Genomic DNA, 18,818 nt, shown 5'->3' on the forward strand with positions numbered 1-18,818 from the left:
TGCCACACCCCCTACTGGGACCCTGGCAGTCAGGATGGAATTGAAAGGTGACCTTGTGCACTTCTAAGCCACTCTTTGAAGTCTCCCCCACTTCAAAGGCACATTTGGGTATTTAAGCAGGGTCGCTGACCCTACCAACTCAGACACGTCTTTGGGTAGACACTGTACCTCACAGACACTTCCTGGAGAAGAGAACCTGAACCAGAACCTGCATCCTGCCAAGAAGACCTGCCTGGCTTCTCAAAGGACTCACGTGTCTGCTTTCTGTGAAGGACTGCTGCCTTGCTGTTTCTCTGCTGCCTTACTGCTCTCTGGCTGTGGTGAAGAAGTGCTCTCCACGGGCTTGAATAGAGCTTACCTCCTGTTCCCTGAAGTCTCAGGACCAAAAAGACTTCACCTGTGCAAGAAGGACTCCTTGTGTGGTGAAAATCGACGCACAGCCTCCCAGAAACTACGCACAGCCTGTACCGTGGTGAAAATTTCACAGCACGCTGAACCGGAACGACACAGCCCGACTTCGCAATGAGAAGATCGACGCAGCGCCAGCGGAGCGACAGGAAATTAGACACACAGCCTCAGCAGATCGATGCACAGCTGTGCTGGAATGATGCAGCCCGACTTCCAGAGAGGAATTAACGCAGCACCTGCCGTGCAGTAGAAAATTCAATGCAGCACCTGTGACTTCGTCCTAGCAGTGCCAGAAATCCATGCATTGTCTCCGGGGCACCGGAAAACCCGCAACCCGAAGAGGATCCACGACAGAGCGCCGGAAATTGACGCACAGCCATCCCTGCGTGAAAACTAAACGACGCATCTCAGTGTGCAGCCTGAGAAATCAACGCACACCCCTTTGCTTCCACGCATCTCCTCCTCTGTGGTCCTTTGAGAAGATTTCTCACGAGAACCAGGAACTTTTTGCTTGAAAGAGACTTTGTTTGCTTTTAAAAGACTTAAGGTACTTCATATCACTTCTCAGTGATATCTCAACATATACTTATTGCACTTTAATTTTTTGACCTGCATCTTATCAGATAAATATTATATATTTTTCTAAACACTGTGTGGTGTATTTTTGTGGTGCTATATTGTGTTATTGTATGAGGTATTGCACAAATACCTTACACATTGCCTTCTAAGTTAAGCCTGACTGCTCAGTGCCAAGCTACCAGATGTGGGCAAAGGATAATTTGGATTGTGTGTGACTTACCCTGACTAGAGTGAGGGTCCTTGCTTGGGCAGGGGGGTCACCTGACTGCCAACCAAAGACCCCATTTATAACAGGTAGTTGTAGGCATCGTGTAAGAAAAAATATGAGACTAGTATCAAACAGCAGATATACCAAGTGCGGTACATGCACTGAGCAGCTTTCCAACTGAAGGGGCAGCAGAAAGGTCAGCACAATACCTCAAAATTACAGAGGAAAGAAGGTGCTCCTTATCTGCAGCAATATCAAAGGAGTTCACTACAACAAAACCGTACTGTGCAATATTGGAAATTATAAAATAGATACTTTGGTAGAGGTATGTGATCGTTAAGGACCGCAGTTTACCATTTTTATATAATGTTGTATGGAATGAAGACAGAAAACAATTTATATCCCTGTACATCCTTATTTTTCAAGAAAAAGGCCGATATTCTGACTTCTTTTGAGGCTTTCTCCTCCCATTCAATCACAAACACAAGTCCAAAAGGTGGAGATACTGATAACTTAGATCCTCAGTTTGGGTCCTCATTACGAGGGCCGCACAATCAGAGGTGGTAACTGCACCCCCGCTTACCAGATACACAATTACTGGATCTTGGAATGAGACAATGTTTTATTAGTACAGTTCTGCTACTGCAAAGCATCCCTTACTGATTATGCTAGAGTTTACATGGCAAACAATAGTTTCATTACAGTGTGAATTTATCAGTTAAATAAATGTGGAAATATAGTAGCTGCATCCTTGGACTTTCCACTGCTAAAACTATGGCAACATACACAGAAATGTAACAAAATATGCAATAAATCCAGAAAGACCAAATATAACCAGTGGCTATAGGACGTTACCCGTTCTCTGAAATATAGAAAATAGAATAATGACGTAATTGAAATTGTGTTCTATAGCAGTAGATATTTATTTAATGCTAATTGATAACTTACCGCAAGCACCGAAGCAATCCTCTTTGCAAGCATTGGTGTGATCTGAAGGGCATGCACAAGCCGCCAGCCCTGAAGATCGAAGATGGCCTTAATTCCATTGCACTGCGTCTCTAGTTCTTGCACTAGGAGCTCTGAGGTTATTAGGCTTACGCGGAATACTTCATATGCAGTAAACAACTTCGGGTTCCACTGAGCTGTACAAAGAAACAAGACAGACATTTCATAATGAGAAGCACTACAACTTTGAGAGTGTGCAGCACATGAGTGAGAAAAAAGTACTGGGAGAAAGTGCTGCGATTAACGTCACCACAGAAAGCATTTACTGTGTCTGTGCTATTCATTTTTACGACATGGCCTTTGCTGTCCCTTGCATATGAACATGTCCTGGGAAAGAAGGATCTACATATTTATCCAGGTGATAACAATACAGAAGCTTGTCTGGCAGATGTTTAAGGAGGGTCCTCTCTATCAAGCGCATAACTACCATTGAAAATGCCAATTGGTCTGGCTTTAAATTAATGGTGTCTGTTGATGCAAAGCAAGTAAACAGCACAGTAATGGATAAGTATCTGTGTGGAAGCAAAGAATTGCAGAATAATATTGGTGTAAAAAGTTCAGGTGGCAGTTGCACTGTCAAGCCACACCTAAAAATCTATAAAGGGTAATGCCTGTCCTCTTATCTGTGTTGCAGTCAGAGTAAAACATGAATTTATCTAATACACTTTAATAGCATTACAATGTGGTGTGTGTGCCCTGAAAGTTCAAGCTCAGCCAGGTGGATAAATAAATAAAATGATCTCAGCTGTGTGGAACAAGCACATTTTGTGGAACCACATAACTTCTGCCTAATCTCTGCCTCAAAAAAACATGTAATCCTGGCTCCCAACATGTGGGCGGAGCCAAAGCCTCTAACCTGGTGATGCTCACACAATTGTCTGGCGACAGCTGTGCAGTCAAACCAGACCATAAAAGTGACACCATCAACACCTACATATCATAAAACATTTTTTATATGCATTACAGAGTGCATAAGAGTACATACACATGTTAGGATATATGTGCGGATGATTATCTTTTGCTACAGTTTGCATAAGTATTTGATGTGGAACTGTTCACCTCTATGGCTTGGAAAGCTCTTTATGTTTCTATTTTTTATGTTTCTTTAGCTCTCTCACCTTTTGTCTGTCTCTCTCACACACACATCACTAATTAAGTTAAATTACTGTATTTCAGAATATTCTTCCTGTTGTAACAGTATACTACACATATATTTACAGATGCAGTCTTTCTAGTAGCTTGGTCATACTTGTGGTTCCTCAATCAGGTGAAATGATTCACTGTGATGTCCAATACCTGCTGACAAAATACATCTCCCTCACAGGAGGTAAATCCTTCATGCTAATACACAAAAATACATAAATGCTTTACACCCAGACTGCGGCCCAATGTTATTCTGCGAGCTCCAAAAGAAGGCTTGAATCATAGTTGATAACCAACCCACATTCCAATCTGAATTACAAACTTGTCCCAACACCTTCAAAATTTCCTTCCTTTTAGGGCTCAATACTACGGGTCTTGCAAGGTCACCTAAACTTGAATAATCTTTTTTGTTGACCACTAACTCTTTGAGGAACCTGCTACAAATTTATCACAGTATCAACACAAAATTCTCATGCCTGCTACCACCACCTTTAAGCAACTTGAAACTCTAAAATGAACATTTTCAATCAGTTTCCAGGCCTTGGAGCATTCCACTATAAATGAATAAACTTCATGCCGATATACCAACAAAGCGTTCAGGTCTTCTGAATGAAATGCCAAGCACAATCCCTTGCCTTTGTACATATTTCGCTTATGTACATAAGTCCTACCAAGATACCATGAACAATTCCCTCTTCTGCTGTTTTTATCAGCCTTATGAACTATTAGGTTGATCTCTGCATGGAAAAATGCAATCAGCAAGGAACCAGCCTGAACACAATAAATGTCCTTCCAGATTAGCCAAACCCATGTGTTCACTTCTGGTTATCTTACAGGTAAATGATGAATTGAGATATGATGTATGGAGGTAGAGATCACCCACATATAAAGCTAGCTTACCAGTGAACAGTTAAGAACAAAAGGTCAGGCTAGTGTTTGGACCTGGACCTTCTAAGCTAGACATTCTATATAAAATGAGAATATATATATTCCCATGCATGTCATGGCCCACTCAGAATGCCAGGAGGGAACTATAATTCTCACTCTGTCAAGTTTGATTCATTCTACCCTCTCCTAACTTGTCTTCATTCACTTTCTAGCCCTTGTGCTAGCCTCTTCTACTCACACCCTACTAGGTACCAAAGCAGATAGCCAAGGCTGGTGACCCATAATGCACTATCACTCTTATTGGTGAGCAATGTGACATATCATTTTGACTGGACTCCTTACTCATTCCTATTTCCTTACACCTGCCTTTCTTCTCTCCTGAAGCTTCCTTTTCACTTACCTTCCTTCGCCCCAGCTTTTAGTGGCAGTGTAAAAGACTTTACAAGAAACTACAAAATCCATCAATTTATGCTTAGACAGCATTTTTTCATAACATTTGTACTTTCATCCTTAAATACGGATGTAGAAGACCCCCATATATAATGCTTGTAAATGTGCCACTTGATATTACACAAGGAAAATGCCCACAAAAGGAATCAAACCCTTACTCCTTGTCAACAGTTATTTTTGATAACCAGAGTCAATAATTGTAGAATCATATTTTGCCAATTTAAATTTCACTGAATGTGGTATATGGGCTTCTGGGACAATGTCCTTATCTGACAGGATGATTGACATTATGGTTGTCCATGTAGTTTGCAGCAATTTGAATATTCTTCAATAGGAAGAAGTATTGTACAAACAGTGGTGTCTGTGATTTTTACATGGAAGTATAAGGGTTATTTCTCTTTCACCATAGAGCGTCAAAGATCTTTGATGTCTGCGATCATTGGCATAAAGTGCTGTAGGAGGTGACAGGTTCCAGACACGATCTGAAAAAGGCATGCAGAATTTTTATTTTTAAAAGTTCTACTATCATCGTTGACCTCTTTAATAGTAATCCATGCTTTCTATGGTCATGATCGCTTCTACTCATAATCAAAGTGAAATTTGTTATTTCTTGAAGTCGTCAGCATCTCTGGTCGAAGCCTCACTACAAGACTGAATTTGGGGAAGGAGAGGCATGGGGAAAATGTGGGCTATTGGGCCTTAACAGTAGGGGGTTCAGTTCATTTGCCTCGTGTCCTGGGGCCCATACTACTATAGCTCTGCAAACGGGCCAAATACAACCCCTTCATCACTTGATTCTGGATGGTATTTGGGAGGTAGCATGGGGTGCTCGAGCTCAGTGTTTATTAAACACATCCGTATAACTGACTGTCCAATTCAATACTCAACTTTCAAGAAGAACGGTACCTTTAATACACACTAGAACTTAATACTACACTTAGAAATATACACAAAATGCAATGCTGTGTCATAGCACCAACAGTTTATTAGTGCCACCTCCCTGTTTGCCTCTGTTTATGGTCCTGATGGCTTCCACTCCTGGTCAGGTACATAGCATGATTAGGCTCAGGTGCAGATTACCCCCTTACTCTATTTTAAGTGCAATGTCTTAAACAGTTCTTTCTTAGTTCTCAGACATAGGTGCTTAATAGACTTAAGATGCTGACCGGAGCTTCTTTGAAGGACGCCTTGCTCCTCCAGGTCTTGCTCTCTAACCCACGTTTGGGATGAGAGTGAACCACTAGTCTTTCCTTGGCCACTTCAAGGGTTGCATCAGGCAATTCTGCTGTGGTCAGAGTGGCTGCATAGGGGATAGTTCAATACTCCTCAGAGCTGGTCAGGCATATGCTAAATGTAGCTCTGCTTGGGCTTTTCATGCCCCATGGGTGTGGCCTAGCTTAGCCAAACTTGAGAAGAGGAGGAGGCCTTGCATTGGCCGTTCAGGTATGACTCTGGGCCAACAGCTTCAGGCAGGTCATTGTCTTGGTTGCACTTAGGTCTGGGCCAGGCTGCAACGTGGACGTAAGCAATTGTTAATGAATTATATAATTTATTATAAACAAATTATTGAATAGTTTTTTTTTTTAGTTATATTTTAGGTGTGGGCTGCTAGGTTTGCAGGGGTACATGATGGGAAGGTATTTAGTAATTGAATAACAATTATGTATTAATTGTTCATTTTTGTATTAACAGTAATTATGTAAATTGATTAACTGTTTAGTTTAACACATTTTTATGTTAAATAATATTTTTCATATTAAGTTTATAATATTTTTTCTACATTATGGGGTAACTCATGTATGTAATCTGTTTGAAATAAAGTAATTTCCCTACTTCATTCCAAATTAATCTCTTTGCAGTTCAACACTTTCCCTATTGCACTGTTTGCAGTGGAAATAGTACATTTTACTCCTCCAAAACTCAATGCTTGAGTGAGAACAGTAAATTTCACCTCTCCGAAATACAATGCCTTCCCTGTTGTTGCACCATTTGGAGTGGAAAATGTAAATTTAACCCCTCCAAAGTCCATCGCTTTCCCTACTGTTGCACTGACTGGAGTGGGAACTGTAAATTTAACAACTCCGAAGTCCAACACATTCCCTACTGTTGCATACACTCGAGTAGGGCTATAACATCAAATATTCTTAAGACTCCAATAGTTTTCCTAATGTTGGTTAAATTGACTTATTAGCATTATTTTCATTCTTTTTTATATTTTATACGATCTGTTTTTATGTAAAAATGTTTAAAGTTTATAGTATTTTTAATAAATGTGTTTTTAAAATGTTTCAATTTTTAATATTTTATTTATTGTCTATGTTAATAGATTTTCTTAATTGTTTATTTTTCTGGTTTTATTGTGTATTTTATATATAGTTAAATAGTGTAATAAAATACAACACAAATATTTATTTTGCATTATAATAATGTTATTAACGTTTTACATTACTACAAATATACATGCATATATACTTAAATGTGAAATGGTAAAAGTAAAAATGTAAAAGTAATATTTGTATTAACAATATATATATTTCAACGTGATATATTTAACATTAAAAATTAATGTAATGTAAAAAATAGTTGTATTAATTGTGCTACACTATAAAATATATTTATATAAATACAAATATTTTTGTGCGTTTATATGTTATATATATATATATATATATATATATATATATGGAAAATGTCACTTACCCAGTGTACATCTGTTCGTGGCATGAGACGCTGCAGATTCACAGGCTGTGCATTATCCTACCATCTAGTGTTGGGCTCGGAGTGTTACAAGTTGTTTTTCTTCGAAGAAGTCTTTTCGAGTCATGAGACCGAGTGACTCCTCCCTTTCGGCTCCATTGCGCATGGGCGTCGACTCCATCTTAGATTGTTTTCCCCGCAGAGGGTGAGGTAGGAGTTGTGAGTATACTAGAGGTGCCCATGCAATGGAGTAGTTATGTATGTACCTAATGTCTATTAAAATAATATTTATTTACATATTTACAATTTTCATTCAACTAAAAACGGCTACAGGCTACCGGGGAGGTGGGAGGGCACATGTGAGTCTGCAGCGTCTCATGCCACAAACAGGTGTACACTGGGTAAGTGACATTTTCCGGTCGGTGGCATGTGTAGCTGCAGATACACATGCTGTGCATAGACTATCAAGCAGTAATCTCCCCAAAAAGCAGTAGTTTAGCCTGTAGGAGTTGAAGTTGTCTGAAATAATGTTCTTAATACAGCCTGTCCTACTGTGGATTGTTGCGTCGCTAACACATCTACACAGTAATGCTTAGTAAATGTATGAGTAGATCAGGTGGCTGCCTTACAAATTTCTGTCATAGGTATATTCCCAAGAAAAGCCATTGTGGCGCCTTTCTTTCTAGTGGAATGTGCTCTTGGTGTAATAGGTAATTCTTTTTTTGCTTTAATATAGCAAGTTTGAATACATTTAACTATCCATCTGGCGATGCCTTGTTTGGATATAGGATTACCTGCATGAGGTTTTTGGAAAGCTACAAACAATTGTTTTGTTCTGTCAATGTAATACATTAGTGCTCTTTTTTATGTCTAATGTAGGCAAGGCTCTTTCGGCTACTGAATCTGGTTGCGGAAAGACGACTGGGAGTTCCACAGTTTGGTTTAGGTGGAATGGTGATATGACCTTTGGTAAGAATTTTGGATTGGTACGGAGAACCACTTTATGTTTATGTATTTGTATAAAGGGTTCTTGAATAGTAAATGCTTGTATTTCTCTTACTCTTCTAAGTGATGTGATAGCTATTAGAAAGGCTACTTTCCAAGTCAGATATTGCATTTGACAAGAATGCATGGGTTCGAATGGTGGGCCACTGAGTCGTGTTAATACAATATTAAGGTTCCATGAAGGTACTGGTGGTGTCCTTGGGGGTATGATTCTTTTTAGTCCCTCCATAAATGTTTTAATGACTGGGATTCTAAAAAGTGATGTTGTATGTGTAATCTGCAGATAGGCAGATAATGCAGTGAGATGGATTTTAATGGAAGAGAATGCTAGATTAGACTTTTGTAAGTGTAATAAATAGCTTACAATGTCCATTGTGGAGGCATGTAGTGGTTGAATTTGACTAGTTTGGCAGTAGCAAACAACTCTTTTCCATTTTTTCGCGTAACAATGTCTTGTTGTAGGTTTTCTCGCTTGTTTAATGACCTCCATACACTCTTGTGTAAGATTTAAATGTCCGAATTCTAAGACTTCAGGAGCCAGATTGCTAGATTGAGTGATGCTGGATTCGGGTGTCTGATCTGTTGTTTGTGTTGTGTTAACAGATCTGGTATGTTTGTTAATTTGATGTGGGGTACTACTAAGAAGTCAAACAGTGTTGTGTACGACAGTTGGCGAGCCCAGGTTGGTGCTATGAGTATTAGTTTGAGTTTGTTTTGACTTGGTTTGTTGACCAGATAAGGAATGAGTGGGAGAGGGGGAAAAGCGTAAGCAAATATCCCTGACCACTGATCCATAGTGCATTGCCCTTGGATTGAAGGGGTGGGCACCTGGATGCGAAGTTTTGGCATTTTGCGTTTTCTTTTGTTGCGAATAGGTCTATGTTTGGTGTTCCCCAGCGGTGGAAGTGATCCTGTAGGATCTGGGGATGTATTTCCCATTTGTGAGTGATCTCGAATGAGATTGTCGGCTAACTGATTCTGAAGGCCTGGTATGTATTGTGCTATTAGGTGAATGAGGTTGTGAATTGACCAATGCCAAATCTTTTGTGCTAAGAGAAAGTTGTGACGAGTGTGTCCCCCCTTGTTTGTTGAGATAATACATTGTTGTTGGTTTTGACAAGGATGTGTTTGTGGGCTACCAGTGGTTGAAATGCTTTTAATGCTAGAAAAACCGCTAGCAGTTCCAAATGATTTATGTGAAGTTGTTTTTGTTGATTGTCCCACTGACCCTGTATGCTGTGCTTGTTGAGGTGTGCTCCCCACCCAATCATGGAAGCATCTGTTGCGATAACAGCTTGAGGCACTGGGTCTTGGAATGGCCGCCCTTTGTTTAAATTTATAGGGTTCCACCATTGAAGCGAGGAGTGTGTTTGGCGGTCTATCAACACTAGATCTTGAAGTTGACCCTGTGCTTGTGTCCTTTGTTTTGCTAGGCACTGTTGTGAGGGCCGCATGTGTAATCTTGCATTTGGGACAATGGCTATGCATGAGGATATCATGCCTAGAAGTTTCATTACAAACCTTACTGCGTAGTGTTGGTTTGATTGTATGCTTGATCTTACATTTTGGAACGATTGGACTCCTTGTGGACTTGGAGTGGCAATTGCCCTTTGTGTATTGAGTGTTGCTCCAAGTATAGTTGTATTTGGGATGGTTGCAGATGTGATACCTGGTAATCTATAGAGAACCCCAGTTTGTGTAGAGTTTCTATGACGTATTGCGTGTGAAGAAGACACTGTTGTTGAGTGTTGGTTTTTATTAGCCAGTCGTCTAAATATGGGAATACGTGCATGTGCTGTCTCCTTGTGTGAGCGGCTACTACTGCTAGGCATTTTATGAATACCCTTGGGGCTGTTGTTATTCCGAAAGGTAGCACTTTGAATTGATAGTGTATGCCATGCATTACAAACCTTAAGTATTTTCTGTGAGAAGGATGGATGGGTATGTGGAAATACGTATCCTTGAGATCCAATGTTGTCATGTATTCCTTCTTTTTTAACAAGGGAACTACGTCTTAAAGTGTTACCATGTGGAAGTGATCTGATTTGATGAAGAGATTCAGTGTTCTGAGATCTAAGATAGGTCTTAACGTTTTGTCCTTTTTTGGAATCAGGAAATATAGTGAGTAGACGCCTGTTCCTTTCTGATGATTGGGTACGAACTCTATTGCTTGTTTTTGTAGTAGTTCTTGGACCTCTATTTGTAATAGGTCTAAGTGTTGTTGGGACAGATTGTGCTTTTTGGGTGGCACATCTGGTGGGAAATTTGTGAATTCTATGCAATAACCTTGTTGGATGATGATTGATATGACCCATGCGTCTGTGATAATATGTGTCCAGTTTTGGTAGTATGTGGTTAGCCTCCCCCCACTGGTGACAAGTGTTGGGGTGTTGTGACATTGAAGTCACTGTTTGGGCTGGCTTGGTTTGGAACTTTCCATTTCCTCTTGGGAATTGTCCTCTATAGGAACCACAAAACCCTCCCCTTTGGTATTGTGCCTGATAGGTGGGTCTGGTTTGAGAGGTGGAAGGCTCAGATGTTTGTTGCCGAAAACCTCCTTTGAATAGTGGTTTCCTAAAGGTGCCTCTGACTTGTGGGGAATAGAGCGCGCCCATGGCTTTAGCCGCGTCCGTGTCTTTTTTCAATTTCTCAATGGCTGTGTCGACTTCCGGCCCAAACAACTGTTATTGATTAAACGGCATATTCAACACCGCTTGTTGAATCTCTGGCTTGAATCCAGAACTTCTCAGCCATGCATGTCTGCGAATGGTTACAGCCGTGTTGACAGTTCGTGCTGCCGTGTCTGCCGAGTCTAGTGCGGACCTTATCTGGTTGTTAGATATGGCCTGTCCTTCTTCCACTACCTGTTGGGCACGTTTCTGGTGTTCCTTGGGCAAGTGCTGTATGATGGGTTGCATCTCATCCCAGTGTGCCCTGTAGTAGCGAGCAAGTAGGGCTTGCGAATTTGCAATCCGCCATTGATTGGCTGCTTGTGCTGCCACTTGCTTGCCCGCTGCATTGAATTTTCTGCTTTCTTTGTCAGGCGGTGGAGCGTCTCCTGACGATTGAGAGTTTGCTCTTTTTCTTGCCGCCCCTACAACCACTGAGTCCGGTGTAAGTTGTAAGATCTGTTGGGGAGGTTTGTACTTCTTCTCAACTCTAGGCGTGATAGCCCTTCCCTTTACAGGCTCCTGGAAGACCTGTTTCGCGTGCTTGAGCATGCCCGGGAGCATTGGCAGACTGATAGGAAGCATGGGTGGATGCCAAAGTGTTAAACAGGAAATCATCCTCCACTGGCTCTGTGTGCATTGCTACGTTGTGGAACGTAGCTGCCCTGGATAGTACCTGTGTATATGCAGTACTGTCTTCTGGTGGTGACAGCTTTGTTGGATAACAATCCGGACTGTTATCCGATACTGGTGCATCATATAAGTCCCAACCATCAGCATCATCCTGTGTCATCCCAGTATGTGTGGGTGACTGCATTATAGGTGTTCCCACTGGTGACAGTTATGGTGAGTGTGGTGGGGACGGTTGTGGTGAGAACCTTGGTGGTGGAGATTTGTCTCTAACCACTTTTGCCTTAGGTTGCATTTCAGTCTCCTGAAATGCAAGTTTCCTTTTAGATTTGAGTGGAGGTAAAGTTTGTATTTTTCCAGTCTCTTTCTGGAAATGTAACCTCCTTTGTGTATGGTCCGGTTCTTCCATACCTAACTCCTGCTCAAATCTATGTCTTTCCTTGAATTGGCTGGAAAGTCCTTGCTCTTCTGTATAAGAGCTTCTTCTCGGCTCCGAAGCCATTTTTTCGGTACCGAGGTTTCTGTTACGGTCTTTTTCGGTTCCGAAGATATTTTCCTTACTTTGGGCGAATCGAACTCTCGGTGTCGAGATCGTTCGGTGCCTGAATCTCGACCGGAGTCGGAACTCTTCGGCAATTCTTTGGCCTTTTTCGGTGCCGATGTTTGGTCACCTTCCTTTCGGTGGGTTGAGCCATGGCCTGCTGGCGGTGGCGTCCCCATGGTCTTAAATGTTTTTGTGTGAGTTTTGGATGGGGCAGGTTTACTCACTGTTCACTGCACCGTCGAGGGTCGTTCACTTTTGGATTCATCCGAGTCCGTCCCCTGGATGGAGATGCTTTCCTCCTCTCCGACGTAGAGTTGTTGTTTCGGTTTCGACGCCATTTGTAGTCTTCTTGCGCGTCGATCCCTCAAGGTCTTTTTCAATCTAAACGCTCGGCAAGCTTTGCAAGTATCCTCCGTGTGTTCAGGTGATAAACACAGATTACAAACCTGGTGCTGGTCTGTATAAGGATACTTCGAATGACACTTAGGACAGAAGCGGAAGGGGGTCCGGTCCATTAGTCTGGGACGACGGGTGTGGTCGGGCCGACCAGGCCTCGGTGAAGAGTGGAAGCCCCGAAGGGCCGCCGGAGCGCTCTTGATGTCGGTGCCGATACACTAACACTAACCCAGTATCGAACGATAACAATACAGTTGAATTTTCGATAATTTAGCTAACTTTCCCGAATCGAAATACGGGGCGAAGAGGAACACGTCCGAACACGATGGTGGAAAGAAAACAATCTAAGATGGAGTCGACGAAAGGGAGGAGTCACTCGGTCTCGTGACTCGAAAAGATTTCTTCGAAGAAAAACAACTTGTAACACTCCGAGCCCAAAACTAGATGGCAGGATAATGCACAGCATGTGTATCTGCAGCTACACATGCCACCGAACATATATATATATATATATATATATATATATATATATAGTATTAACTATTAGTGAAATATATTTAATTTACATTATATATTAAAATGTTTAACAATTACTAAACAATTTGCCTATTTTTGGACAAAATTAGTGTCAACAATATTTTTCCCTGATAATTTTGTACTTATAATTATTAAGATAGTAGCACAATATTGTGGTACAGTATTTTTTAAAACAGTACTCCAGAATTCCAAAAGAAGCCTCATCTTCCCTTCCCCCATTTCATTGTCAAGGTCTCCTCCCTCCTGCTTCAGTAATGTCAGCAATACACTTTCACTATCTGGGAAAACAACTTCAACCCCATTCTGTGCACAGGCCATGCTTGGGCTATCCAAAAGAACTCCATTTGTCTGGTTCACTCATACATGCCTTGCATTTAGCACTCAGGATGCACACACAAACGCTCACACCATACACTTACACTTGAGGTGTAAGTGCTAGGATTTAGATTAGCACACAGAAGCAGACCTTGACATGAGTGGCAAATAGGTCTCCACTCCAGTGACATAGATAAAAAGGTCTGAGATATATACATTTCACTGAACAAAGGTTACAGGGACGTTATGGTTACGAAATAGAACTAAAAAGAAAATCATAGAAATTCACCTAAAAAAACAAAGTTAAAGGGAATGTATAGCTAGGCTCAGATTTCAAACATACAAAACCATAGAAATCCACCTGATATAGAGTTATGTCAAGTAACTACAACTCCTTCCCACCATGCACTGTTTTTTCATCAAAACGTTTACTGCAAATATTACAGTATAGGTCTTTACCTGCAGCCAGTTCCTGCTGCCAACCCCTATAACCACCCAACCCAGCGTAAATATTTAATTTTAATGTGTGCCCCTTCCCAAGCCGATCTTGGGCCTAGGTAACCCACCCCCCTGGGCCTGGCCTCAACATTTACATTTTTTCTGGAGTGGGGGGGCTGCGCGGCCCCCCTCCCTAGGCTGATTTAAGCCCCAGGGACCCCATCTCCCAGGGCCTGGCCTAATCATTTTTTTTTATTTTGGGAAGGGTGGGTTGCGTGGACCCCCTCCCCACGGACCCATCCCCTGCTGCCCAGCCATGTGACCTGGGTGACCTCCCAGGGCACCCAGTCAGAATGCTGGGGACTGTAGAGGGAGCCCGAAGGCTCCCACGGTACCTGCTGGCTCCCCACCTCCTGCGGGAGCCATCACTGATGCCACAGAGAGGGAACTGCTACAGCAGCTCCCTCTCTGTGAAAGCAGTTTCCTGTATGTGCCTGATTGCATCTCCGAGGGAAGGCAGACAGAGGAAACCTCTGCTCTTATGAAGGGAGTGCTGTTTGAAGGCTTTCCCTTCATCAGAGCAGAGTGTTTCCTGTGGCTTGGTGGCAGCTGTCAAAGCGCTCACCAAGCCACACCAAACAGCTCTGTCCTGGGGGCTGATCACCCCGGGACATAGCAGGAGTCAGCTCTGGGAGGAGACGGTCCAGAAGGCCATCATAGGTTCCTCAAGGGGGACCGTGCAGCCCACCTCCAACATAGAATAGCCCCAGGAAGGTCGTGGTTCCCAGGGCTGCAAGGGATCTGAAATGGGCACCCTTTCTATTTTTTTTTACAGTTTGCCCCAGGGAGGTGGTGGTCCCTGGGGCTGTGGGGGACCATTTGCAGAATGCACCAGGGAGGTGGCAGCCCCCAGGGCTGCACATTTACTTTAACAATAGCCCAGGGAGCTGGTGGCCCCCAGAGCTGAGGTTGTGGCCCCCTATATAAAAAAAAATCAATTTCCCAGAGACCTGGCCCACCCTGGGTCTTATTAAAAAGACAAGCACATGGTTTATTTAATTTTTCCTACAAATTTGCAAAGATTTAGGATTTCGCTGTAATTTCTTTTTTTTTCAAATGCTTTTTTGCTCTGGCAGGCACTTTCTAAGACCCCAGCATCAGAGCTGAAGGTTCAGAGTGACTCTACCCTGGCCCCTCGTCTTTTTTTCTACACTTTTTTTTATGGGACTCGGCTCAAGCCTAGTCCCAAGATGGCTGCCAACACTTCCTAGTTTGAAGTGTTGGCAGCCAATCAGAGCTGTGAATTTGTTGTGCACAAGCACTTAATCTTTGCGAAGTCATCGCGACCTCAGAAATACAAATTTGTTTTCCCTACAATAACTCAAAAACTACTGAACGGATTTACACCAAATAAGCGAAAGCACACAATCTGCGTACTGAAAGCTTGCTTTCTGCCAAATTTGGTGTAATGCCGTCCAGTGGTTTGGCTTTTAGCCTGGTTCAAAGGTCCTATGGAAATTAACAGGGGAAACAACTTTTTTTTAACTCCCCTTTTTTCTCGGCCCCTACTTAACGGATCACCCCAGAGCTTTCTGACCGAATCACTGGGACACTTTTTTGGGAAAAGTTCAGGAAGATTCTTCAAACGATGCCAAAGACATAGGCAAGTCAAAACACTTATTCTATGGAAACATGGTCCTAACTATAACCCTAGGTTATATATATATATATATATATATATATATATATATATATATACATATACATATACACATACACACACACACACACACACACATTGTGCTAAACCTTTATCAACAAAAACTAAATTATGCAAAACTATCTTTGTACTCGATTAATGTTTGTTTAATGCATTTTTTGTTTCTGTGTATGTCTGGGAAGGATTCATTCAAATTCATAGTTTATCAATTCATTAGATTCCTTCCTCTGACTTGGTATCTGATTAAGTTACCCTGTGGAGATATTGTCCACAACTGGATTAAGTAGTAGGTTCCAGTGGACAGCAAGCATGCAAGGGTGTGCAGCTCAACCAGGTATTCCTGAAGCTTTTCAAAAGAAGATTTATCATTCCAGTAAGCCCATAAACACAGACTAATGTAAAAACGTTTCCATCTTCCCTCATTACATTTATCAACCATATTTCTAGCTGATCTAATATGCCCCATGTGGAAACAAGTTTGACCCAAACCTTTAACTTCACCTCCAATGAGGTGCTGATTGCAGTGATCAACTGTGATCAAGCCAGGGATCATCTCAAGATTCAGTTATAAGCCAGTAGTTTGCTAAACATTCCATGCAATCAGCTTTCACCTATTCCAAATAATAATTAAAAAAAAAATGATTTCCCTTTATAACTCAAAGAATGTCCATTCTACACAAGATAACAAAAAGATCCCAACTTCAGCACTCTAACATTGTTCATATTTGCATGACTTCTTAAAGTGAGTGTACATTTCACTCAAACACCCTTAATTAAAGGTTCACTGGTTACAACGTGTAGTGTCGTGCGTGATTTCGAACAGAACCTTTATGGCTCCCAATGGACTCTGTATCAGTGTGACTTAATCGCTAGAACAGAAGGCAATGAATGGTTGGTTTAGAATGGGGAGATCACAGGTACACGCAGATGAATAAAAATGTGTGACTTATAGCTCAATGTGTGGTGTAGTCAGTGGAGGGCACCCAGGTTGGGGGAAGATGATACAACTGGCAACGAGATAGGGGATAAGTAAGTTCTCTCATGGAGCATTTGCTGTGGTTCAAGCAAACTGCTTGTGCATGCCACGTGTGCCTTCATCGACGTGCCAAGTGAAAGGTTGGCATATGTGGAGTCAAAGTGCAGCTCCAGCCAGTGTGAAGCATATTAATCAAAAGAAAGCATCACATTAAAGTCTACGCATCGTTGGCCAAGAAGGTACGACCAAGATCATATAAAAAAGGTACCCATGGTGCCACGCAAATAGAACTTATACATTGTACAGAGCGTTAAAGCTAAAGTTGGATATAACCAGGTTTACAAAGCTCCAAACACTACAAACAGATGCGTTGCAAGCCAGAGATCAATGAGGTGTCAGAAAATGCAAACTGGAATGTCAAAAGGAAGAAATAGATGACTTATCGAGCCCACTAAAGACAGTCACTGTGCCACAGCAGTCAACAAAGTGGCTCACGGAGAAGCATTCACGGCTGCGCTTCCAGAGCTGTCCATACCCGAAGCAACTGCTCATCAAGCTCCAGAGTGGGGCTCAGAACAACCTTCTAGGTCTTCAAAAAGCAAAGAGTTAAAGGCAAAAGTTAGATTCCAGAAAATTGAAGATGGTAGCTATGAAAGAAGACACAGTCCCAATTAATGTTAAACATGATCCTGAAGCTTGCATGTCAAAAGATTTTAAAGAAGGATTGCACATACATGATCATCCTATAGCATAAGGTAGCACGCTACTCTCAACGTCAGTAAGTTCCACTCTGGTCAGCAATGCTGCCGCCTTCCTGAAAATACCACCACCTTTTGATAACGCCAAAAAGCAAAATATTGGCTCTAAACAGACTGCCTGGATAGAGACGTATTAAGGTTTTACAGATGTAACAAAGATGATCAAATATCTGAAAAATCTTGCTTATAATGGTGTGAATAAAGCCATAAAGAAAATGTCAATAACTGACGAAAAAGTCACATCCTGTCAGATTAAGTGTGCACTGAATTTCAAGTTCAATCAAGTACCAAACATTGATTATGAACGATAATCGTTTAGTCAAGAACGCCATAGAGTTGGTGAAACAGTCAACGAATATGTGCAAAGACTTACACACATTAACATTGTAATTGCAGTTACTTTAACGATGAAGAAGACATACAGCTTAGCGTTATTGAAGGATGCTTGTCTGATTCATTCAGACAACAAATGCGGAGAGAAACTCTTAGTCTGGAGCGAGTATTAATAGCTGCCAAAGCCGAGCAATCTGCTGAGGAACAAGGTGCTGACATGAAGGCCAGAAGTGCTCACAGTGAGTCATTCATGAGTGAAAAATAATCTGAACCAAGACTGAAGGACAAAAAAGTGATGTCTACTCGTAAAATGAAGTTGTGTTTCAGATGTGGATTTTCATTTCCACAAGAAGGAAAGTGTCCCGCTATTGGACAGATATGTAAAGGCTGTTGAAAAGTGAACCATTTTGTGTCGATGTGTAAAGAGAAGGAAAAAGTAAGTGTGTCACAGAGCGAAGACAAAATGGCCACCAGAACGCTCCGAAAGTAATGTTCAACACACCCTCAAGGCCAAGCATCAACACTATAATAAACCGAGATGATTGTCATCTAAATCATTCTCAAACAGTTTTTTCCACCTCAATAATAAGTGGAAGTAAATCAATCAAATTTCTTAAGCGTGCTACTCACCCGGTAGGGTCTCAAGGCGCTGGGGTTGGGGGGGTGGGAGTTACTGCTCGAAGAGCCATGTTTTGATGTGCTTTTTGAAAGTTAGGAGGTCCTGGGTCTTGCGTAGGTTGGTGGGGAGGGAGTTCCAGGTTTTGGCGGAGAGGTGGGAGAAGGATCTGCCGCCAGAGGTGGTGCGTTGGATGCGGGGGGCGGTTGCGAGGGCAAGGTCGGCGGAGCGGAGCTGTCAAGTCGGGTTGTGGAAGTTGATTCGTTCGTTGAGGTAGGCCAGTCCGGTGTCGTGGAGGGCTTTGTGAGCGTGGATTAGGATTTTGAAGACAATCCTTTTGTTGATGGGCAGCCAGTGTAAGGATCTGAGGTGGGCGGAGATGTGCTTGTGGTGAGGGAGGTTGAGGATGAGATGTGCGGCGGCGTTCTGGATGCTCTGGAGTTTTCTCTGAAGCTTGGCTGTGGTCCCTGCGTAGAGGGCATTGCCGTAGTCCAGTCTGCTGC

The 18,818-nt window shown here is 42.1% G+C and overlaps 1 protein-coding gene across 1 annotated transcript in view; it reads right to left on the reverse strand.

The window, feature by feature from the left end:
- Positions 1-18,818, reverse strand: part of TTPA (alpha tocopherol transfer protein) — a 258,988-nt gene that overhangs the window by 44,463 nt on the left and 195,707 nt on the right. Inside the window, exon 3 of the mRNA XM_069220249.1 lies at positions 2,144-2,337. Within this exon, the coding sequence (XP_069076350.1) occupies positions 2,144-2,337 (194 nt within the window). The remainder of the gene's footprint in view (positions 1-2,143; positions 2,338-18,818) is intronic.

Source organism: Pleurodeles waltl, chromosome 2_2, assembly GCF_031143425.1.
Source record: "Pleurodeles waltl isolate 20211129_DDA chromosome 2_2, aPleWal1.hap1.20221129, whole genome shotgun sequence".
Taxonomy (NCBI): Eukaryota; Metazoa; Chordata; class Amphibia; order Caudata; family Salamandridae; genus Pleurodeles; species Pleurodeles waltl.